This window comes from Salvelinus namaycush, chromosome 6, assembly GCF_016432855.1.
Source record: "Salvelinus namaycush isolate Seneca chromosome 6, SaNama_1.0, whole genome shotgun sequence".
NCBI classification, from domain to species: Eukaryota; Metazoa; Chordata; class Actinopteri; order Salmoniformes; family Salmonidae; genus Salvelinus; species Salvelinus namaycush.
In genome coordinates, this window is record NC_052312.1 from 16,189,838 (window position 1) to 16,215,489 (window position 25,652).

Below are 25,652 nucleotides of genomic sequence, written 5' to 3' on the forward strand. Positions count from 1 at the left end.
TTTGAACAATTTGAGTTGAAATGTTGAAATACTGTACCGTTTGCAGGGTTAGATGTCTGTATAATCAAGGCCCAATGGTCCACATCTTCTGAAAGCCTCTGGAATTTGTTTAGGATGGATCTGTTTGCCAGAAGTGACTGCAGCTCGATCAACATCCCAGCAATTCTGGTTAGACAGAGAAAGGTTGAAAAAAAAAGTAACATTATTCAAGAAAAATCTTAAACAATGCATGGCTAAATAAAATATAGCTTTAACATTTTTCACATATGTTTTAACTCACATTCTAAAACAACATCAATGGCCAACTGAGCATCACAACCTACCATTATCAAGGTGAAATAATGCAAGTCAAACTAGGATATATTGAAGTACATTTGGAAATTGTCACTGTATGGAAATTGGTTGAAATGGTTGTCCTTCTACATACATGGAATTGTTGAAGTTGTTGACTTGTCCTGGTGCTTCTCCTGGCGTGGGATGGTTTACACAGGGGTTGCCTATGTTACACATCATGCCTTGAAGCCAAGGCAGCACCCCGGAGGACGGCATGGCTATATTTGGATAATGACCTGGAACCAGAAAAATAAGCTATCCTATCATTTCCTTTCATACATGACCAGCAAAAAGTCCTCATCCTCCACTTTTCTTCAAAGATACATACTGCAGTCAGAGATAGCAGAGGAAGTGAGACCTCCCTCTCCCTAATTGTTTTTGTTTCAATGGAAGTCATGGAACAAAGTAGACCAGACCCAGCTGCTATTGCATTGGTGTCTATGGGAGAGTTAGACCGGACCTGACCATTTTTTTCAATGGTAAACGGCCATCTTAATTTATCCACCCTATTTGCTACAATGTCCTCAGACGCTGGCTTCCATTGAGTGAATTGATTGGTGTGTGTCTGTGTGTTCTGTCTCAGCCATCTTAATATGGTCAGCTGATGACCACCTGACCCATCAGCTGGCTCGGCAGTCATCTTGCATAGGCACTTGGCCACATTGATAGTTGAATTTGACATTTCATTGGAGAACTCACAACCAGTTCGGTATGCATTTTAGGACATCCCTACTCACCATGCTAAATGTCCCTACTTACAGTTTTTTTGGAAAGTATTCAGACCCCTTCACATTTTGATTCGTTACAGCCTTATTCTAAAATGGATTCAATTGTTTTTCTCCTCATCAATCTACACACAATACCCCATAATCAAATGTTTGCACATTTCTAAAAACAGAAATATCACATTTACATAAGTATTCAGACCCTTTACTCAGTACTTTGTTGAAGCACCTTTGGCAACGATTACAGCCTCGAGTCTTCTTGGGTACAAGCTTGGCACACCTGTATTTGGGGAGTTTCTCCCATTCTTCTCTGAAGCTCCTCTCAAGCTCTGTCAGGTTGGATGGGGGTGTTGCTGCACAGCTATTTTCAGGTCTTAGGGTTGTTGTCTTGTTGTCTTGTTGGAAGGTGAACCTTCTCCCCAGTCTGAGGTCCTGAGCACTCTGGAGCAGGTTTTCATCAAGGATCTCTCTATACTTTGCTCCGTTCATCTTTCCCTCGACCCTGACTAGTCTCCCAGTCCCTGCCGCTGAAAAACATCCCCACAGCATGATGCTGCCACCCCCATGCTTCACCATAGGGATGGTGACAGGTTTCCTCCAGACGTGACGCTTGATATTCAGGCCAAAGAGTTCAATCTTGGTTTCATCAGCCCGGAGAATCTTGTTTCTCATGGTCTGAGAGTCCTTTAGGTGGCTTTTGGCAAACTCCAAGTTGGCTGTCATGTGCCTTTTACTGAGAAGTGGCTTACGTCTAGCCACTCTACCATAAAGGCCTGATTGGTGGAGTGCTGCAGAGACGGTTGTCCTTCTGGAAGGTTCTCCCATCTCCACAGAAGAACTCTGGAGCTCTGTCAGAGTGACCATCGAGTTATTGGTCGCCTCCCTGACCAAGGCCCTTTTCCCCCGATTGCACAGTTTGGCCAGGTGGCCAGCTCTAGGAAGAGCCTTGGTGGTTCCAAACTTCTTCCATTTAGGAATTATGGAAGCCAATGCGTTCTTGGGGACATTCAATTCTGCATAAATGCTTTGGTACCCTTCCCCAGATATGTGCTTCGACACAATCCTGTCTCAGAGCTCTACGGACAATTCCTTCGACCTCATGGCTTGGTTTTTCTCTGACATGCACTGTCAACTGTGGGACCTTATATAGACAGGCGTGTGCCTTTTCAAATAATGTCCAATCAATTGAATTTACCAGAGGTGGGCTCCAATCAAGTTGTAGAAACAGGATGCACCTGAGCTCAATTTCAAGTCTCATAGCAAAGGGTCTGAATACTTATGTAAATAAGGTATTTCTGTATATTTATTTGTATAAATTAGCAAACATTTATAAACACCTGTTTTTGCTTTGTCATTATGGGATATGCTGTGTAGATTTTTTTTAACCTATGTTTAACTAGGCAAGTCAGTTAAGAACAAATTCTTATTTTCAATGACGGCCTAGGAACAGTGGGTTAACTGCCTTAAATATGGCTCTCAATCAGAGACAATAAACCACAGCTGCCTCTAATTGAGAACCAATCTAGGCAGCCATAGACATACAAACACCTAGACAAGAACCTGACCCATTAAACGTACAAACCCCTAGACAAACCAAAACATATACATTCCCCATGTCACACCCTGACCTAACTAAAATAATAATGAAAACAAAGATAACTAAGGCCAGGGTGTGACAGTACCCCCCCCCCAAAGGTGCGGACTCCGACCGCACAACCTGACATTGAAGGGGAGGGTCCGGGGTGGGCCTTAATATGGCGGCGGCTCGGGTGCGGGACGTGGCCCCCACTCCACCATTGTCAATACCCGCTTTGGTGGCGCCTCTGGAGCGGCGACCCTTGTAGAAAGTCCCGGACTGAAGACCATCCCAGAGGGCGCCACCGGACGGATGGGTAGCTCCGGACTGAGGGGTAGCTCCGGACTGAGGGACGGCAGCTCCGGACTGAGGGACGGCAGCTCCGGACTGAGGGACGGCAGCTCCGGACTGAGGGACGGCAGCTCCGGACTGAGGGACGGCAGCTCCGGACTGAGGGACTGCAGCTCCGGACTGGCTGACGGATCTGGCTGCTCATGGCTGGCTGACGGATCTGGCTGCTCATGGCTGGCTGACGGATCTGGCTGCTCATGGCTGGCTGACGGATCTGGCTGCTCATGGCTGGCTGACGGATCTGGCTGCTCATGGCTGGCTGACGGCTCTGGCGGCTCCTGACTGGCTGGCGGCTCTGGCGGCTCCTGACTGGCTGGCGGCTCTGGCGGCTCCTGACTGGCTGGCGGCTCTGGCGGCTCCTGACTGGCTGGCGGCTCTGGCGGCTCCTGACTGGCTGGCGGCACTGGCGGCTCCTGACTGACGGACGGCTCTAGCCGCTCCTGACTGGCGGATGGCTCTAATGGCTCGGGACAGACAGGCGGCTCTGAAGGCTCGTGGATGGCTCAGATGGCGCTGGGCAGACGGATGGCTCAGATGGCGCTGGGCAGAAGGATGGCTCAGATGGCGCTGGGCAGACGGATGGCTCAGATGGCGCTGGGCAGGCAGGCAGCTCAGACGGCATTGGGCAGGCAGGCAGCTCAGACGGCGCTGGGCAGACGAGCAGTGCAGGCGGCGTTGGGCAGACGGCCGACTCTGACCTGCTGAGGCGCACAGTAGGCCTGGTGCGTGGTGCCGGAACTGGTGGTACCGGACTGGAGACACGCACCTCAAGGCTAGTGCGGGGAACAGGAACATGGCACACTGGACTCTCGAGGCGCACTATAGGCCTGGTGCATGGTACCGGAACTGGAGGTACCAGGCTGAGGGCACGCACCTCAGGGCGAGTGCGGGGAGAAGGAACAGTGCGTACAGGGCTCTGGAGATGCACAGGAGGCTTGGTGCGTGGTGCCGGAACTGGAGGTACTGGGCTGGAGACACGCACCATAGGGAGAGTGCGTGGAGGAGGAACAGGCCTCTGGAGACGCACTGGAAGCCTGGTGCGTGGTGTAGGCACTGGTGGTACTGGGCTGGGGCCACGCACCATAAGGCGAGTGCGGGGTGCTGGAACTGGAGGAAATGGGCTGGGGCGGGAAGGTGGCGCCAGATATACCGGACCGTGCAGGCGTACTGGCTCCCTTGAGCACCGAGCCTGCCCAACCTTACCTGGTTGAATGCTCCCCGTAGCCCGTCCAGTGCGGGGAGGTGGAATAACCCGCACTGGGCTGTGTTGGCGAACCGGGGACACCATGCGTAAGGTTGGTGCCATGTACACCGGCCCGAGGAGACGTACTGGAGGCCAGATATGTAGAGCCGGCTTCATGGCACTTGGCTCAATGCTCAATCTAGCCCGGCCAGTGCGGGGAGGTGGAATAACCCGCACCGGGCTATGCACACGTACAGGAGACACCGTGCGCTCTTCCGCATAACACGGTGTCTGCCCGTACTCCCGCTCTCCACGGTAAGCATGGGAAGTGGGCGCAGGTCTCCTACCTGACTTCGCCACACTATCCTTTAGCCTCCCCCCAAGAAATTTTTGGGGTTTCTTCACGGGCTTCTTACCGCGTCGTCGTGCTAACCTCATTCGCCGGTATCCCTCTGCACATTGCTCCATCGAATCCCAGGCGGGCTCCGGCACTCTCCCTGGGTCAACCGACCACCTGTCTATTTCCTCCCAAGTGGTGTAACCCAGATCCGGCTCCTGCTGCCGAGCTAGCTCCTCGAAACGCCGCCTCTCTGCTTTTGCTGCCTCCAGCTCTGCTTTGGGGCGGCGATACTCCTCTGGCTCTGCCCAGGGTCCTTTTCCGTCCAGCTCGTCCTCCCATGTCCATTTCTCCTGGTCCCGCTGCTGCTGCTGCCACTGCTGCCCGTTGCTACGCTGCTTGGTCCGAGATTGGTGGGTGGTTCTGTAACGGCGGCCTTCCCTCTCTTCACTAGAAGAGGGGGTGAAACAGGGATCGTACCAACACGCAGCGTAGCCAGTGCTCAACATGTTTAATTAACAAAAACTACAGTGAACACTAAACAAATACAAAATAACAAAAGTGGCAAACCGATACAGACCTATCTGGTGCAGAATACAAACACAGAGACAGGAAACAACCACCCATAATCCCCAACACAAAACAAGCCACCTATATATGATTCTCAATCAGGGACAACGATTGACAGCTGTCTCTGATTGAGAACCATATTAGGCTGAACACAGAAACAGACGAACTAGACACACAACATAGAATTCCCACCCAGCTCACGTCCTGACCAACACTAAACAAGCAAAACACATAAGAACTCTGGTCAGGACATTACAGATACTGACTGTTACTTTTGATTTTTACCCCCCCTTTGTTCAGGGACACATTATTCCATTTATGTTAGTCTCATGTCTGTGGAGCTTGTTCAGTTTATGTCTCAGTTGTTGAATCTTGTTCATACAGATATTTACAAGTTTGCTGAAAATAAACGCAGTTGACAGTGAGAGGACGTTTCTTTTTTTGCTGAGTCTACATGCTTTATAAAGCCTCTATAAGTTGTAATTTGCTTAAAGTGGGACTGTTCTACTTACATCCGCCCTGATAAATGGGTTGATTGGTTGATCTCACCCTGACGAGGATTAAGAACAGGAATAGAGGCCACAACAACTCCACCACCAGACGCACCTGCATTGAAGTTAAAGAAGAGAGATTGCCTCATGTTACATCATATCATATTATATCATATTGAAGTATATTACCTTGTGAATCCCATTCTAGTCATTGCTAATGCCTGTGTTATTGCCCTAAAAGGAAGGGGTCAATTCAGACACTTTTCTGAAAGATATAGTCAGTGTTATTGAAGAGGAGTTAGGGTCACCTTGTTTGTCATTGCAATAAAATACCCTGTATATTGAAATTGGCATGCCAAGTGCATAGACTTCTACAACAAATTACATATAATCTAATATGAATGACATGTCATACATTTTATGTTATGACCAGTGGAGGCTGCTGAGCGGATGTGTTTGATGTATTTTATACCATTCCGCTGATTCCGCTCCAGTCATTACCACAAGCCCGTCCTCCCCTATTAAGGTGCCGCCATCCTCCTGTGGTTATGACACTTACTGTCCACAATATTTAAAGATGATTAAAGGGCATTTGAAACAAATACTATAGCCATCCATCTATGATTACGAAACACGCATCTCTGAAATAATAGAACTCAAAGTACAGTGACAAATCACAGAGTCGAGGTTTCAGTAAATTGCAGCACCTCTACAAAATCACCTGTTATGTACGAATGTGCTTTTTAAATCATTAGGTATGGTTCAGTGAAGTTAATGAGGGTTCACTGGAGCGTGAGTGTGCGTGTGTGTGCATGCGTATAGGCGCCTGTGTGTGTATGCGTATAGGCGCCTGTGTGTGTGTGTGTGTGTGTGTGTGTGTGTGTGTGTGTGTGTGTGTGTGTGTGTGTGTGTGTGTGTGTGTGTGTGTGTGTGTGTGTGTGTGTGTGTGTGTGTGTGTGTGTGTGTGTGTGTGTGTGTGTGTGTGTGTGTGTGTCAAAGCATAGTCATTGCGGTGGTGTCGGCTTCTACATCACTATAGCTTTGAGCTTTTACCGAGGATGAGACAGCAAGCTCCACTGACTCCTCTACTTCTTCGCCTGGCCAAAGCTTACTCACATCGTCTTCTCATACACTGGCTGCATCCCAAAATGTGCAATTTAACGGCACCATATTCCCTATTTAGTGCTTCCACATAAGGCTCTGGTCAAAAGTAGTGCACTACTGAGGGAATTGGGTATAATTTGGGAGGCAGTCACACAGTCTATCCTGCTATAAATGGAATTTAAACCTGAGTGTCTGGACCCCTGGGTCCCTTCTCTTCGTTAATGTGTCCAGTTCACCACCCTCCTGCATCTCTCCCTACCACATCAAAGATATCAGCCTTTTATTCCAAATAACCCCGGGGAATGAAAAGGGGAGAAAAAACAAGTCACACAATGGAGGCTTGATGTGTTCCCTTTGAGTTTTTCTCTTACTCTATCTCTTCATTTGCCCTTTGTAGAGATGGCTAGTGACACTGTGAGCACAATCTCACCGTGGCATGGGAAATTGGAGCCTTTTGAAACCCTCCTAGCTAATCAGAAGTTCAACGGGACTCTTGCCCTATGTATGCTATCTCATTCTAATGCCTATAGACTAGCCACCGATTCTGCAAGCTAGCTAATGTTGAACCAACACCTACATGCAGCCTGGCTATATGTATACCGTATCAACCTGAGTAGCTAAGAGACAAGGTAGGAGTGCAAATCAGAGCAACAGTCAAAGTGCTCTCACAGTGTGAGCTGTCTACAGGCTTCGCAAAGAGCCAACTAGGGAGGAAGGTATTACAACGCTACATCCGGCCTCAACTTTCCACCTCCCCTCCTCATCTAGGCTTTTGTGTGTCCCTCAGCGTTTTCCCTCTCTCTCCCTCCACCTCCGCCGATCTCTTCTGCCGGCGTGTTCATCTCCCCCATCCTCTGCTGTGGAATAACCTAGCTGCTTAGAGGAATCAAAGCCAGCGCTAGCCTCAATTGTGCTGCGGCTCTCACTAGAGTCCATGGCCTTAAAAATCACCATTGCTGTTCTACTGACTGGATGTCTGTTGTTGTCAATCCTTTTCAAATATGAATGACTTATTGTGTCTCTATGGCATGTGATTATTATTTCTTGTTGCTAAAATATATGCATACATACAAACTCTTTTAGGTTTCTGAATTCAGCCCAACGGCGTTGTGAGATGGTACTCGGCCAATACAGTAGTTGTTATTTTGGTGTTTTATTTGTTGTTACTGAGTGTTGTAGCTTCTCCGATGCTGTGACATGGACTTACAGTCCATAGATTTAAAGAGAACTTAAATGAGCCACACCAATTGAATATGGTTGCTACAGTACATCATATTTATCTTTTGCTCAACAATGTAATACGCTATGTAACCGAAGTCAAAGCTGAATATCAATAGGAAACCACAATTTATTGAGGGATGTCTTAGGTAATTTCACATCTCTTCCATTTTCCTCAGCTTTACATGTGTCAGGGAAATTGTGGTACCACTACGAATGTGAATTATCATAATGTATTCCACAGTATCAGAGGAAAGACAAAAGGATCAAATACAATTTATTTGTCACGTGCCGAATACAACTGGTGTAGACTTTATCGTGAAATGCTTGCTTACGAGCCCTTCCTAACAATGCAGAGTTTAAAAAATAAAATAGTAACACAGAGGAATAAAATAAAATACACAAGAATGGAGCTATATACAGGGAGTACCAGTACCAGATCAATGTGGAGCTATATACAGGGAGTACCAGTACCAGATCAATGTGCAGAGTTACGAGATATTTGAGGTAGATACGTACATGAAGGCAGAGTAAAGTGACTAGGCATCAGGATAGATAGTAATAAGAGTAAAATAAAGAAAAGAGTAGCAGCAGCAAATGATGAGTGCAAAAGTGTGTGCGTATGTGCGTATGTAGTGTGATTGTGTGTGGGGTTTTGTGTGGGACTGACAATATAGTACGCCCTTACAAAAGAAAAAAACAACAGCCATGGATGACGGAACAACTTAAAGTGGCCATCAAGAAAAGATAACAAATATTTGACAGATGAGGGAAAACTGAGAATTTGAAAAAAGCGAGAAACCCTGTTCAAAAGCTCATCCGAGGGGCAAAGAAAAGAAAAACTACTACACAAATTAAATTCAAGCCCTCAAAAATAAGAACCCAAAAAAGTACGGGACTTCATCAACAAAGTGCTTTGTAGTTCAAAATCATCTGGAGAGACGATACAGATTGACTGTGTGGAAAAATGACGATGTTACTGAGGTCTTGAACAAGTTCTTTGCTGAAGCATGACTAGGAAATACATCCTTCACTGTTTTTCCTCTTCCTAGGCCTGTGGGGAAGGAGAACTATGCAACATTGGATAAATTAAACAAGGTCTTTCAAGACTCCGTCTAAAGAAAGCAAGTGGTCCAGATGGTATCTCCCTGGTTACTGAAGGAATTTTCAGTGGTCACTCACTCACTTACAATAGTTAACGCCTCCTCTCAACTGGGCTACGTTTCTACAGTGTGGAAGACCGTCAACATCTGCCCCATTCCTAAGGTCCCCAGCCCTGGATAGAAAAGTGATTGGAGACGAAACTCTCTGACATTTTGTCTGGGTGAAGTCCAGGAAATTCTCATTGCGAAGAAGCTCATACCATTTGCCCTTGAAGAATGCAAAAACCAGAATGCATACTTGCCTGAACACAGCACAACAAATGCGCTGATCAGAGCCGCACACACCTGACTTACGGAGACAGACTCAAAGCAGCCGATAATGGTCTGGGTTCTGCTGGCGGACATGTCAAAGGTTTTTGATCGTGTCAACCATGCTAAACTTCTCCAGCATCTGGCCAGTCTGGGTCTAGGTCCAAGGCTACTCACCTGGCTTCACAGCTATATAACAGGGAGAACACAGAGGGTGATGGCAAATGGAATTTACAGCTCATGGACAGAGGTAACATCTGGGGTCCCACAGGGTGGGGTCGTCCAGTTTTACCTCTTCCTGCTTCACATGTCCGCTCAGAGAGTCATCTTTGAGGATACACTGGACACCTGCTACGCCGATGACATTGGGCTGTCCCGTGATTTAAGGCTAGTCAACATTGAAAATGACACCTCCACGGAAGAGGAGGAAAAGCAACGGAAAAGCAACTGGAGCATTGGACGGTAGAGAACCACATGATTCTTAAAGGAAAGAAGTCTGTCAAACTAAGAATCTGCTTCTCCCAAAATCCTCCCCAAACAGCTCCACTAATAATAGATGGACAGGCTGTTCCAGTTGGAAAAGCACAAAATAACAAGGCTTCCAATAGGACAACCAACTCAGTGGGGAACAACATACTGACCAGACAGTGAAAGAGGCTTCACGTTATCTCCATTTCCTGACTGTGATGGCAAGAAACGGCCTTCCCGCTGATGATCTTGTGGACATCTACACCACTCTGATCCAACCATGCCTGGAGAATGCTCAGACTCGTCAGTCTTTTCTTGTTCTGAGAAATGAAGGCTATTCCATGCGGGAAATTGCCAAGAAACTGAAGCTCTCATACAAAAACGACCATGAAGCTTAAGGGCTATAGGGCCACAAACAAAGACAACTACCCACAACGAAAGGAGGGAAAAAGGGCTACCTAAGTATGGTTCCCAATCAGAGACAACGATAGACAGCTGCCCCTGATTGAGAACCATACCCGGCCAAAACATAGAAACACAAAATCATAGAAAACAAAACATAGAATGCCCACCCCAAATCACACCCTGACCAAACAGAGACAAAAAAAGTCTCTAAGGTCAGGGCGTGACAGATATTCCAATAAAAAATCAGCTACAATTGTCATTTACAACATTAACAATGTCTACACTGAATTTTTGATAAATTTTAAGGGACAAAAAAATCTGCTTTCTTTCAAAAACAAGGACATTTCTAAGTGACCCTGTGGATGTATTTCAAGGCCTGCCTTCAAACTCAGTGCCTCTTTGCTTGACATCATGGGAAAATCAAAAGAAATCAGCCAAGACCTCATAAAATATTTGTAGACCTCCACAAGTCTGGTTCATCCTTGGGTGCACTTTCCAAACGCCTGAAAGTACCATCACTCCGAGGCATTTGTTGTTTTTCAAAGTGGCTCTCATTAGGACTGTAGTCTTGCGTGGATGAGGGCGCGTTATTTATCTCCGTCTTAAATTTGATCGTTTATTTACATATTAGGGTACCTGAGGATTGATTAGAAAGGTTGTTTGACTTGTTTGGACGAAGTTTATTGGTAACTTTTGGGATTCCTTTGTATGCATGTTGAACTAGTGGAACGGGTGGATTACTGAATCAAAAGCAGCAACTAAACTGATATTTTTGGGATATAAAGAACAAAACGACCATTTGATGTGTAGCCGGGACCCTTGGGATTGCAAACAGAAAAGATCTTCAAAGGTAAGTGATTTATTTTATCGCTATTTCTGAGTTTTGTGACGCCTGTGCTGGTTTGGAAAATGTTTTTAATGCTTTTGTGTGTGGGACGCTGTCCTCAGATAATCGCATGGTATGCTTTCGCCGTGAAGCCTTTTTGAAATCTGACAAAGCGGCTGGATTAATTAAAACCTCTTGACACTACAGGGGGTGCTGTTTCAACTTGGACATTTATCGTTCCCAAATTAAACTGCCTCGTACTCAATTCTTGCTCGTACAATATGCATATTATTATTACTATTGGATAGAAAACAATCTCTAGTTTCTAAAACCGTTTGAATTATGTCTGTGGGTGAACCAGAACTCTTTCTGCAGCGAAATCCATGACAGGAACTGCGAAGGTCTGAAAACGAGGCTCTGTTCTCAGATCAGTTTAAAGCTCTGTATGTGTCCTATGGGTCGACATGAACTGCACCCGCCTTCCCCTGGATGTCAGTAACCAATGAGAAGTGGAATGGAGTGTCTACGTAGTTCTCAGAGCTTATAAAAGGCCAAGGAACGAAGTGCGCTCTCTTTTCGTCGTTCGTCATTGCGCAAAGCAAGACCTCAAGATGGCATTTTGAAACGCTCAGTTATCGGCCTTAGCTATATCCGTCTGTAATTTAATTCGATATAGGTGTTAGAAACATCATAACGAAGTTATTTTAAACCGAGTTATATCAGTTTATGCGAGTATATTGCTATTTTCGGAATTTCCTTAGTATTGCGTTTTGGGGATTTGGGAATGTTGTGGCCACATAGCTATTGTTAGCTGCTAATTCCGAAGTTGAAGACGACGTTTTACAACCAAGCAACGATTCTTTTGGACAAAGGACACCTTGCCCAAGATTCTGATGGAAGCTCGTCCAAAAGTAAGAACTATTTATGATGTTATTCCGTATTTATGTGGAAAAATGTAAACGCATTTGTCCGCCGTTATTGCTGGCTATTGTGCTAAGCTAATATAATGCTATATTGTGTTTTCGCTGTAAAACACTTAAAAAATCTGACATATTGGCTGGATTCACAAGATGTTGGGCTTTCATTTGCTGTACGCTGTGTATTTTTCAGAAATGTTTTAAGATGAGTAATTAGGTATTTGACGTTGGTCTCTGTAATTATTCTGGCAGCTTCGGCACTATTTCAGATTGCAGCTGCAATGTAGAACTGTGATTTATACCTGAAATATGCACATTTTTCTAAAAAAACATATGCTATACAATAAATATGTTATCAGACTGTCATCTTATGAAGTTGTTTCTTGGTTAGTGGCTATTTATATCTTTATTTGGTCGAATTAGTGATGGCTACTGATGGAGTAAAAAACTGGTGGAGTAAAAAAAGTGGTGTCTTTTGCTAACGTGGTTAGCTAATAGATTTACATATTGTGTCTTCCCTGTAAAACATTTAAAAAATCAGAAATGATGGCTGGATTCACAAGATGTGTATCTTTCATCTGGTGTCTTGGACTTGTGATTTAATGATATTTAGATGCTAGTATTTACTTGTGACGCTATGCTAGGCTATGCTAGTCAGCTTTTTTACTGTGGGGGGTGCTCCCGGATCCGGGTTTGGGAGGAATTAGAGGTTAACAAGAAGTTTTTAAATTATGTAGGACACTTGTATGTTCATGAATGTTTAATATTACGATTTTGTCATTTGAATTTGGCGCGCTCCAGCTTCACCGGATGTTGTCGATTTTGATCCCTATAACAGGATCCGTGCGCTAAGAAGTTGCTTGGCGATTCGAACCAGCAACCTTTCGATTACTGTCCCAACACTATAACCACTATAGGCTACCTGCCGCTTTAAACTAGCTTATTTGTGAATAGATAACCTCTCACTATGAAATTATGTGAAATACTGTACCATAAAATCAGTTTCATGCCTGTTATAAAATCCCCAAATGCTTGGTAAGAGATTGATTTAATTGGTCATTAACATCTAAAATGCCCTTTCTCCTTGTTAACTCCCATCCAGTTTCTGCTAGCCAATATCCCATTTGTTTCTTTCCCCTGACATATAATCTGTGCACAATATCTATGTTGTCTTCGACGACATTCCACGGGACAAGCCGCACACAGAGCCCTTCATGATTGCCATGAAATAACATCTTTGTCATCTTCTTAACACGATTAATAAGAGAATGCTTCAGCTACAAAACAAGATTTGTCAAGCCTCAAATTACATGTTGTCAGTATCGATTATAAAGTCAAAACTTTAATAAAAAGCTGATTTAAAAACTTTCTATGTAGTCTTTTGTTCTCTGCTGGAATGAGGCCCACCCTACTGTGCTTTATCTACAGGGAGCCTGGTGTACTGGTGGATGGATTTTCTCAACACCGTCACCATGGTAAAGTCAAAACAACCATGTGATTGACATTGACTGAAAAGAATAAGGGCCATACTGTATCTACACCAAACAATGAAACTGCCCTGGAGACAGTTTAGTTTCTATGACAACAAGCTCTGGTTATGGCAACATCTCTCTTGTTTAGTACCAGACCCATATATTTAGCTAGTAACATACAGAGACAGAATTGCCAGATGCGTCATAATAGCCCGGAAGTAAAGTCACACTGAGAGCCAAATTTGAAATGGAATACAATGAATACATTGAGTAGGGTGGAAAAAATTGAAATAAAACACGATTGAAATGTATTTTCAGAAGGGCTGTCGTCCCCATTCAACTAATACCTTAAATATATACAGCTCATGGTAGTGGTGAGCTATTTTATAGTTATTTCATGGGTCCATTATTTTCCCATTTAGGTCTTATAGCAGCCGTATATTATTGGAAGCCCCGGTGTAAAGGGGAGGAATTGCAGAGCAGACCGTCATATGATGCTAAATATTTTAATGTGCAACTTTGAATTACAATTTAAGAGGACAATTGCTTCTCTAGCGAAAAAAAATCTCACATCTGTGCGTGAAGTTGTTACGCTATATATTGCGTTGTTTCCTTTCCACAGATCACTGGTGCACAAGTTATAGGCCTACATTGTATCATTTCGCTTGATCGTGAGAACCACAACTACTTTCAAGTTTCGCACTGTATGTTTTGAAGATTTGTATAGGCGGCAGGTAGCCAAGTGGTTAAAGTGTTGGGCCAGTAACTGAAAGGTTGCTAGATCAAATCCCCTAGCTGACAAGGTAAAAATCTGTCGTTCTGCCCCTGAACAAGGCAGTTAACCCATTGTTCCTAGGCTGTCATTGTAAATGAAAAATGTCAATGGAGTAGCCTATAGGCCTACTATTTCATTTTTTCACTGCATCTAAACTGATTGGATCCTCCTCATCTACTGAACGAACGCCCTATACAGCGCAAAGCCCCCACATGATCTCCAGCCCAGACAACCCACTCTACCACTGCTCTGATCTCCCATCAGCTCAGAGAAATCAGCCAATTAAATGTTGCACACATGCTTTGGGGGGAGTTTCATCCCCATATGGGCATGTATTTGTCTGACTGTTCCTGTCGTTTGTTTCCTATGTTTTGTTCAGGCCTATGTTATGTGTGAGAAGTGCTAAGATTTCCTCTTGTCGGACCAACATCAGAATCGGAATCACAGTTGTTTCCACTTTTCTATCATATGACCGCCATGATTCAAATGCATTGATATAGTTTCATTCAATCAAAGTTGAATGCTGGTATTGTTTTCTCCTTCATGGCATGAGGAGTGATAGCACATATAATAAAGAGAACTTAGGCTATAAGACAACATTGATTGGACTCTTTCTCTCGTTGATATGTTTCACACCTTTCCAATACAGAGTCAAATACACATTTGAGTTACACACACGGGGACTCAGAAAATTGTAAAGGCATAAGAATCTCAAACTACAGTGGTAAAATGATGCATACAGTGCCTTCGTAAAGTACTCAGACCCTTGACTTTTTCCACATTTTGTTACATTACAGCCTTATTCTAAAATGGATTAAATAAATAAAGAATCCTCAACTATCTACACACATAATGACAAAGTGAAAACAGATTATTTATTTTTTTGTGCAAATTTATTACAAATAAAAATTTGAAAAACCTTATTTACATAAGTATTCAGACCCTTTGCTATGAGATTGGAAATTGAGCTCAGGTACATCCTGTTTTATTGATGATCCTTGGAATGTTATTACAACTTGATTGGAGGCCACCTGTGGGAAATTCAATTGATTGGTCATGATTTGGAAAGGCACACACCTGTCTATATGAGGTCCCACAGTTGACAGTGCATGGCAGAGCAAAAACCAAGCCATGAGGTCAAACGAGTGTTGCTTTAGCAGTATGCTTAGGGTCATTGTCCTGCTGGAAGGTGAACCTCCGTCCCAGTCTCAAATCTCTGGAAGACTGAAACAGGTTTCCCTCAAGAATTTCCCAGTATTTAGCACCATCCATCATTCCTTCAATTCTGACCAGTTTCCCAGTCCCTGCCGATGAAAAACATCTCCACAGCACGATGCTGACACCACCATGCTTCATTGTGGGGATGGTGTTCTCGGAGTGATGAGAGATGTTGGGTTTGCTCCAGACATAGCGTTTTCCGTCATGGCCAAAACGCTCAATTTTAGTCTCATCTGACCAGATAACCTTCCATATGTTTGGGGAGTCTCCCAAATGCCTTTTGGCGAACACCAAACGTGTTTGCTTATTTTTTCTTTAAGCAATAGCTATTTGATTGTAATTTAGTATCCCTGATCTATTCTAGGCTATTCTTGTTTATTTCTGCAATAATTATGATTAAATTATTGTTTATGCCATAGGATGAACTGGACACTGTTATGAACATTGTGGAACAACCATTCTATTAGACCTGGTAGTAATGGACAGGATTTCTACCATGGAAAACCTTCCTTGTGTATAACTTACCAGAATGGTATCGTGCACCGGACTCTTTGCATCCAGTGGATCCTGACAGGCTCAAAGTAATTTTCCAAGAGGATGTCTGCCTTTGAATATCTGACATTCCTTTAGTCCGTGATCTACTGTATTTGACTTTTGTATGCTAGTGATGGAGGAAAATGATCTAGAGCAGTGGCATAGTGCACCAGAGCGGTAAGACTCTACAAATATCTAAGACCTTTGATTGGAGCACATCTGCTGTAAGTAGCCATGTGGTACTGTAGTGTACAGGCTGAGGCCTTCTTATCTAAAGCTCCAGCAATAAAATACAAACAATGGCAAACCGAGGAATTACAAATTCCAAACAAACTGCACTTGTTACAGTATATTTCTAGTCATTTAGATATGTTTTTATGATAACTGGATGAATGGCGCAGCTGTCTTTCAGCACCACAACATTTTGCCCACCATTTGTGGTGGAAATGACAAACAGTCTGTGGTCTACATGACATTTTGGAGTATGTGTTTCATTTTACTAAACTAGTTCTTATTTGTTTTTGCTGCTATTAAGCCCAAACAGGACATTTTTTCTTTATGGGGAACAGTAAACCATAACTTTCTAAGAAAGTTAGACCCAGGAATTGTTACCTGAGTACAGATACATCTATAACATGTCCATTACCCACACTCCACTGTTCAGCATAGAGCAAAACTCTGCCCTAAAATCTGCGTAAGTGCTGTAGTCACATGCCAACTCTAGGCGATAAGTACAAGTGTGAACAACTGACCGTCTTGAGAATTCAGTCATTCTGTGAACGATACCTTGATAGTCATGGATATAAATAAATTGGAACCTTTGCAATATCTGAGGAAGAGACCGAGCTCCATCTGGTCTCTCTCCCCAATGAATCACAGGAGGTGATTGGATGTGATGGTTTGAAAACAGTATGAAAAAAGTATGAAAATTAATCCACTCACTACTGTAAGTCGCTCTGGATAAGAGCGTCTGTTAAATGACTAAAATGTCAAATGTGAACAGTTTTAGATGGTGACATTGATTGTGGGAACTTGATGCATTCTGCCACACTTCTTTCCTTTAGTTGGAGATCTTCAATAATCTTGTCCAGCCTGTCTGCGCTCATGGATTCCCCAATAGATCTCAGAATGGGATGCCAGCACTTTATTATGAAAGCTGTTTGTTACACCCTCTCCTTATGTGCAATTTATTCCAGTATATTTGGGAGGTTATTTTATTAGGGAGCACAGAGCAGTTGCGGCCGCTGAGGACACTGAGGATCTCATCCATGTCTACACTTTTGAAGTCATTGAGTGCTTCGGTTAACACATCCTTTTCTGTAGGGATGATGTAATTGAAAAACACCTCCATCCGACAGCTTTTTTTTAAGGAAGGGATATTAAGGAAGGGATAGTGCCTCTGTCAGAAAAGGAGGTGCCAGCTGGATTGGCAAGTACCCAATGCGCTGCTATCCAGTGGCCACAATCCTTGTGACAGCCTCCCACTCTCTTTCTGGTAGGTGTGATGGAGAGTGGGTATCTTGTACGTTGTTTCACAAGTTTTTGTTGCATAAAAAATGTCCCAGAAATCAGTGAGACAGTCCTTGAACACTCCGTTTCCGACCACAGCTTCATCCTCACCATTTTCAACCAGGCGTTTGAATGCTATGTTGGCATGTAGTATGTTCTTGTCTGAGAAGGCTTGAATCATATCGGTCACGCAATTAACTCTGTGAATTACAATGGTTTGCTTCTCAACTATATTTGTTGGGTTTTCAAAAAGCATACTTGTTTCGTTGCTGGTTGGATCCTGAGAGTCAAATGACTGGGATGGACCTTCCGTCACTCGCAGTGTTCCCTCAGTTACTTCAATATCAGCTTGGTTTTGAAAGAATGCTCTTGGTACATTGAAGGTTGGATCTGACTGAGGTGGACCTTTTTCCAGTATTGTCACCACTGCTGCTTCAGTCATCATACAATCATCATGTAATGGTGAGTATATTAATGTGTCACAGAGATCGTCAAATGACATATTCGTGTCATAACTGGAAAACACCACATCATCATCAGATGACTGTAGTAAGTCTTGAGAAGAGGACTGACCAGAATCTAATGTATGGAGGTAGATGGAGATGGGTGCGAAGTCTGACATCTGTCCTGAGTCTGATGTCTGGAAGTACTCAGTAGGTCCAGAGTCTGACTTCTGTCCGGAATGTGATGTCTTGAGGTAGACAGAGGTAGATCTGGGTTGGAAGTAGACTGAGGTCTGTCTGGAGTGAGAAGTCTCTGTAATCTAAAATCTGGAGGTAGATTGAGGTAGGTCTGACGCAGGAGACTGAGGTCGCTCAGGGGCCTGAGGTATGTCAGGAGACGGAGGTGTGTCAGTTCCGTCACTCTGGTCAGAATCCTTACTATCCGTCGGTCTTGTGCATGTGTACAGACTGAGGACTCTGTGATGTGTTGCCTCGTACAGGCTGCCGACTGTCTGTTTGTCCTTGAGTGGTTCCTACGTGCCATGGTCAATTATGTGTAATTTGTATGAGTTTATGGTTATGTTTATGAGTTTTCTGGGGTCCAGCAGGCCAGTCACTCTGCTGTCTACCAATCAAAGGAGTAACTGGAATGTTTTGGTGCCAGGCGTCCTTGTGGTTGGTGGACAGCGTGGCTATGGGCAGGGGGTCGGGCAGACGCAAGTTATAAGACCAGGTTTTTTCTTTTGTTCTCTCTCTCTCTTATGTCCAGGACAAGTGTGTTTGATAACTCTTTGAGAGCCTCACTCGGCAGGCATACGCTCACATTCCCCTTTGTGAGCGAGCAGAGCGAGCTGGCACGCGACCAGTTCATACAGGTGCTCTCTCCTATGGAGCTTCGCACAAAGACCCAGCTGGTTCATCCCGAGTCATTACAGAAAGCCTTGAAGATGGCTTTGGAGAGTGAGATTGTGTGGGCTGGGGCTTCAGTGGGGGCGTGTAGAGATACACCCACTGTGCAGAGCAGGCCAGAGCTGTAAAAGCCTGCATGGGTGGCTGAAATATCTGAACTAATTCATGCTATAGCACTACAGACAGCAGCACACGTTCTTGTCCCATTGTCTGCTGGGAGTGTGGCCAGCCAGGCCATCTGCGCAGGGATTGCCCCATGTCTCCCAGAGCTCAGGGAAATTGCTCGGGGTCCACATAGATGGGGTGGTACGGACCCCTGGCTCTCTTTCCCAAACCCCACCATAGACGGGGGAACAAGGCTCCACTTCCTCCAGAACCAGGTGGCTAAATGCGAATGGAACCTGTTGTTGTGGTGTCCCGGACCTGTGTTGGGGACTTTTGTTACGTCTCTGTCTCTGTCACTGTGGATGGGGTGCCCTACTCTTCCCTGGTGGACACTGGGTCCACAGATACCCTGGCGAGGCCGGACATTGTACCAGGTTGGACCACAACTGTTTAGCTTCGCACAGTCACAGGTGAGCTGGCATCCATGAAAGGGAAGGGGATGATTACTTTTACAGTAGGGGGCAGGACTATGTGTCTTCCTGTATGGTTGGCTGTGCAGGACGCTTGTATCCTGGGCTTGGACTTTCTTAGGAGCACAGTCTGCCAGCTAGTCCTAGACGGGGGCACACTGAGCTTCCAGCGAGGGCCTGCAGTCACCATGGCCTACCCTAATGTCACATTCAGGCAGCCCAACGACCCCCTTACTCAGGCTGTCAAGGCAGCAGAGACCCATGGCTGCCCCCACATCTGTGTGTGACAGCTGTGTGTTACATTCCCCAGCTACCTCCATGACACTTCCCTCTGTGAGCCTGGGCCACACCATCCCAGACCAGCTACCCCAGATGGGAGAGGAGAGGACACTGTCCAAAGTGAAAGAGATATGGGGGAGGAACTGTGATGGTCTTGACCCTGAGCAGCAGGAACAGCTGTGGCAGTTGCTGTTGGAGTTCAGACACAGCTTTGCTCTGAGTGAAGAGGAGGTGGGTCAGACTCATCTGGTGCAGCACGAGATCGATACCATCAAGATGCATCCCCACCATATCCCGCTGGCATGCCAGGAGGAGGCAGCAGTAGTCATGGTTCCTAGGAAGGGGGACAAGTTGAGGTTCTGTGCGGACTACATTGGGCTAAATGCGGTAACCAGGAAGGATTCATACCCCATACCACGCATCGATGAGTTGCTGTACCTGGTTAGGGGGTGCTCCTGGTTCACCTCACTGGACCTCCGCAGTGGCTACTGCCAGGTTCCCCTCTACCCAGATCCAAGACTGGGAACTGGCAGTTCAAGGTCCTGTGCTTCGGCCTGTGCAATGCTCCAGCTACTTTTGAGCGGTTGATGGATAAGGTGCTGTTCTTTCTCGACGACATCCTGGCCCATGGCAGCTCTTTCCAGTCTGCCCTGAGGGCGCTACGGCTTGTGCTGGAGAGGGTGGCTGCCGCAGGCCTGAAGCTCAATCCTGGGAAGTACAACTTCATTAGGAGAGAGTTGTCCTTCTTGGGGCACCAAGTGGGGGAAGAGGGAATCAGCATTATGGAGGTCAAATTGTGGGCTGTCTAAGACTGGCCCATCCCCACTAACCAGCAGCAGCTGAAGAGCTTCCTGGGCCTGGCCTCGTACTACTGGAGGTTTGTATGGTGCTTCTCCAGCGTTGCCGCTCCCCTAAACCGCCTGTTGCGGAAGGACCAGACCTTCTCACGGACAGCAGAGTGCCAGGAGGCCTTGAACACCCTTAAGCATGCACTGATTGAGGCCCCTGTGCTCGTCCCCCCTGACCCACTGTGCCCTTTATCCTGGACACAGATACGAGCAATGTGGGCATGGGTGGGGTGCAGGCCCAGGTGGGGCCAGAAGGGGAGTCAGTAGTGGCGTACTTCAGCAAGACATTCAACAAACACACACTGCTACTGTGTCACATGGCGAGAGCTCCTCGCTGTAGTGGAGTCCATCAAACACTTCAAGTACTACCTGTGTGGCCTGCCCTTCACTGTAAGGACTGGCCACTCTGCTCTCCAGTGGCTCATGTCTTTCATGTCTACCTGTGTGGCCTCCCCAATTAAGGTGCCACCAACCTCCAGTGAAGTGGACACTCTCCCCCCATCACAACCGCGCAGACAAAGGAGACCACTGGGTCACTTCCGGGACTTTTTTCCACCCCGCTCCATGTATTTAATGTATACCATTTCAAATATGGCTCCCAATGCGGCTAGTTCCGGGAGTATTGTGACGTATCTGACAGTTTCTTCTCTGTATGTTCCTAGATATTTTGAGAGTTAGGCCAACTTTTAGAACTGTTAATATTGTTCAAATTTTAGATGTTCAGTTACGAAGTGTTGTTTAAATATTCCCCAAGTAATGTTAATGGGAAGCTAACATGGCTGCCATAGAAAGTTGAAGGGTCATGTAAATCCATCATAATGCATTATCCCAACTCCCTAAATACATGGCTCTGGTTGGTGCAATCCGGGATTCTTGGGACATCCCAGGGATCCCGGATAGCAATGGCCATAATGGGTCTCTCTCTTTAGTCAGTATAGTCTGTTCCCTTAAGGCTGGTTGGTGATATCACAGACTATTATATGGCCTATACATCATTAGCTGCTACATTAGGCTTGTGTGAGAGAGAGGGTTGTGTGTGTAATGAGAGCGAGGTGAGGAGCTAACGACTAGGGTTGGGGGAATTTGCCAGGAATAATGGGAGTTGAACCTTTAACCTGAGCTCGACACAGAGTCCTGACATTCATTACACACTTCAGAAGCCTTTTTAAACCTCAAATACACAACAAGTTTTACATTTCCTGCTCCGCAGGAAATTTCTCCTGCAACAGGGTGAGGAAATTCATTTGAGACAGTTTTCTACAGTAGGAAAATAATCCTGCAGCAACAGAAAATGTGAATTATTATGTGGATTAAAATCAATGGACATTTTTAAGGGGGGGATACATTTTTCATAATGGGAAATCAAGTCTGAAATTTAAAAGTGGAAATGACAAAATCCAGAAGCTTTTTTAAACCTCAAATACACTACAAGTTCGACATTTCCTGAAAGTTCTCCTGCAACAGTGTGATCCAATTAAAATCCTACATCTGTATGTAGTTTTGTATTAGATGAGAAGATGAGGATGGATCATCAATGTTACATAGTTGTCAACAAGGGTGGCAGGTAGCCTAGCGGTTAAGAGCATTGGGCCGGTAATGTGAGAAATCTGCTGATACTTGAGCAAGGCACTTAACCTTATTTGCTCCCTTAAGTTTCTCTGGATAAGAGTGTCTGCTAAATGACTCAAATTTGACATTACAGTCAAAGCTGTGTAGTGAAATTCAGCTGGTAACAAACTTGGGATGTCACACTCCAACCTTGGCTAAGATGAGGAGTCAGCAGGAATTGACAGAGACCAGAATAACGAGTGGGCGTTGTAAATGTCCTTGGACTCTCTGACCATAAAATCACTAAAGAGCATGAAGAGCCCATTTTTGAATCTCATTGAAGGAGGTTCAAGGGGGATTTCTTTATTTATCAAAAAACAGTCTTTATGTTCCACTATAAAAGCAGTTGCAAGGACAAAGACAATTGTATGTGTGTCATATTCACATACTCCAATGTTATCGAATTTAACGTAATACTGTAGGTGGGTGTTTTGGTGGGTAAAGGTACAGTCTAGCTTTTAAACAAACTTTTTACCACTCATTCCCCATGCCCCATCCATTCCCATCAGGCTGACTTTGTTAAAGATTAAACACAGGGGGCAAGTGACATAACATTTGGAAGGGATGAATCTCTGCAAATTGAATGTGACACTTCCAGCTTGTGCGTGTCAAAAACGTTTCTCCAGCGAGAGAATTTGGGCAGCAGCTCACATAGATATGTACTAGTGTTTAAGACAAATCCCTCTATTTTTGCCCTAACACAATACCTTAGAGGTCCTTACTCACTTATGGCCAACTACATATGAGTACACCGCGGTAGTGTTTTCTAATTCATGTATATATATATATATATACAGTACCAGTCAAAAGTTTGGACACACCTACTCATTCAAGGGTTTTTCTTAATTTTTTACATATGTGGGAATTCCTTCAAGACTGTTCTAAAATAATTCCATGTGAAGCTGGTTGAGAGAATGCCAAGAGTGTGCAAAGCTGTCAACAAGGCAAAGGGTGGCTACTTTGAAGAATCTCAAATATAAAATATATTTTGATTTGTTTAACACTTTTTTGGTTACTACACGATTCCATATGTGTTATTTCATAGTTTTGATGTCTTCACTATTATTCTACAATGTAGAAAATAGTAAAAATTAAGAAAAACCCTTGCATAAGTAGGTCTGTCCAAACCTTTGACTGGTACTGTACATATATATAATAGAAATATTGCTTCCAGCGAAATATTGCTTCCTGATCAAAGCTCAGAACGCTGATATTCTTGATGTAACCGAGTTCTAAATGCGCCTGCATCTTTGCCAACTAGTGAAATCATGAACAGTGGTTTGTTCATTATGTTCGCCTGCATCCCCCGGATTTTCCTCTCAGAATTTCCTTTTTAGCGTCAAAATAGCCACTCTCTCAAACAGCTAACTCCCCCCTCTTGTGGCACAGACTGAGGGTGACGTGAAACGAATCACTCTTGCAGCCGGCATCATAGGCAACTAGTCTAGTGACGCTGATGAGAGTGTGTTTGCGAGATACCGGACAAAATGATAAAACAGGAGTAAAAAAAGTTTTGCTGCTTCCAAGTCTACATACATCCACCAAACAAACAAAGATCGACTCTCGGAGAAGGAGTGCACAACTGGTAAATAGTAGCTTTTTTGTAGATCGCATGAGATGAATGAACCTATAGCAGCGAAGGTGACAATGGCTCAGGTCATTTTTCCTTGTTTTTGCTGTTCTTCAAATAGCATTTTAAAGTTTTTTAATTTGATAGAAATGCAGTAAAATCTTTTTCCAGACCTCACTAAAACTCTAACCCTAGTTCCTGCCCTGTGTCCACTGTAGCACGGCCCTGTGTCCATGATTTTAGCAGATGTAGGTTGATTTATTTGGAGGGTGCTTAGTTACCTTTTGTCTCTTCCGAAGAGTGAAGTTCTTCCACAGGAGCAGACCAAGTTGTGTCAGGAGACCCATTATGCCGTATCTAGGCAATATCCTGCCAACGCGTTGTTATGGCAACCCCCCACTTAATAGACCCTAAAGGGAATAAAAGCAGGGTTTTGGTTTTAATACAGAGAACAAGTGCATCATGCCAGAGGGAATGCCACTAATCACCCACTTCCCAAGGCCTTGGTCTCATAGCAAAGCACCTGGTTCGGGACTTATTGTGACAACCCAGTGATGCATTATCATATACTGAAAAATATATATAAACGCAACATGCAACAATTTCAAAGATTTTACTGCGTTACAGTTCACGTAAGGAAATCAGTCAATTGAAATAAATTCATTAAGCCCTAATCTGTAGATTTCACATGACTGGGAATACAGATATGCATCTGTTGATCACAGACACCTTAAAAAAAAGGTCATGGCATGGATCAGAAAACCAGTCAGTATCTGGTGTAACCACAATTTGCCTCATACAGTGCGACACATCTCCTTCGCCTACAGTTGATTAGGTGGTTGATTGTGGCCTGTGTGCTGTTGTCCCACTCCTCTTCAATGGCAGTGCAAAGTTTCTGGATATTGGCGGGAACTGGAACACGCTGTCGTACAAGTTGATCCAGAGCATCCCAAACATGCTCAATGGATGACTTGTCTGGTGAGTGTGCAGGTCATGGAAGAACTGGGACATTTTCAGCTTCCAGAAATGATGTATAGATCTTTTTGACATGAGGCCATGCATTATCAAGATGGTGATGGCAGCGGATGAAGGGCACCACAATGGGACTCAGGTTCTCGTCACGGTATCTCTGTGCATTCAAATTGCCATTGATAAAATGCAATTGTGTTCATTGTCCGTAGCTTATGCCTGCCACCATGGAGCACTCTGTTCACAACGTTGACATCAGCAAACCGCTCGCCCACACGACACCATACACGTGGTCTGCTGTTGTGAGGCCAGTTGTATATACTGCCAAATTCTCTAAAATGATGTTGGAGGCGGCTAATGGTTGAGGAATGAACATTAAATTCTCTGGTAATAGCTCTGGTGGACACTCCTGCAGTCAGCATGCCAATTGCACGCTCCCTCAAAACTTGAGACATCTGTGGCATTGTGTTGTGTGACAAAACTGCACATTTTAGAGTGGCCTTTTCTGGTCCCCAGCACAATGTGCACCTGTGTAATGATCATGCTGTTTATTCAGTTTCTCGATATGCCACACATGTCATGTGAATGGATTATCTTGGCAAAGGAGAAATGCTCACTAACAGGGATGTAAACGATTTTGTGCACATTGTGCGTATGGAAAATGTCTGGGATCTTTTATTTCAGCTGATGAAACATGGGACCAGCACTTTACATGTTGCTTTTATATTTTTTTTCAGTGTAGCTTAAAGTTATGTTTGTACTTGTATTTCTTGTTGCAATAAAGTTGGCGACGCAACAATAATACACTTTTAAAATAGGCCTATATCTAAAAATACATACAGCCAAGTGATATATACTGTATACAGTATATACCAGTATACATCATTGTAATAGCAGGACACTGTTAAGTCCATTATACAGTCCCTCTGAAGAGTATACATTAGGCTGTTTGAGAAGGTTTGACTCCCAAGCAACCTGCCTACAGATAGTTTGAAGTACAATACCAACATAGTGACAGTAGTAGGTC

The 25,652-nt window shown here is 44.6% G+C and overlaps 1 protein-coding gene across 1 annotated transcript in view; it reads right to left on the reverse strand.

The window, feature by feature from the left end:
* LOC120048976 (phospholipid-transporting ATPase ABCA1-like) overlaps nt 1–24,003 on the reverse strand; it is a 301,645-nt gene extending 277,642 nt beyond the window's left edge. Inside the window, exons 1-4 of the mRNA XM_038995238.1 lie at nt 23,938–24,003; nt 5,588–5,681; nt 428–569; nt 38–165 (exon numbers count right to left, since the gene is read on the reverse strand). Coding sequence (XP_038851166.1) covers nt 38–165; nt 428–569; nt 5,588–5,681; nt 23,938–24,003 — 430 coding nt within the window. The remainder of the gene's footprint in view (nt 1–37; nt 166–427; nt 570–5,587; nt 5,682–23,937) is intronic.
* Nucleotides 24,004–25,652: the final 1,649 nt, after the last annotated feature.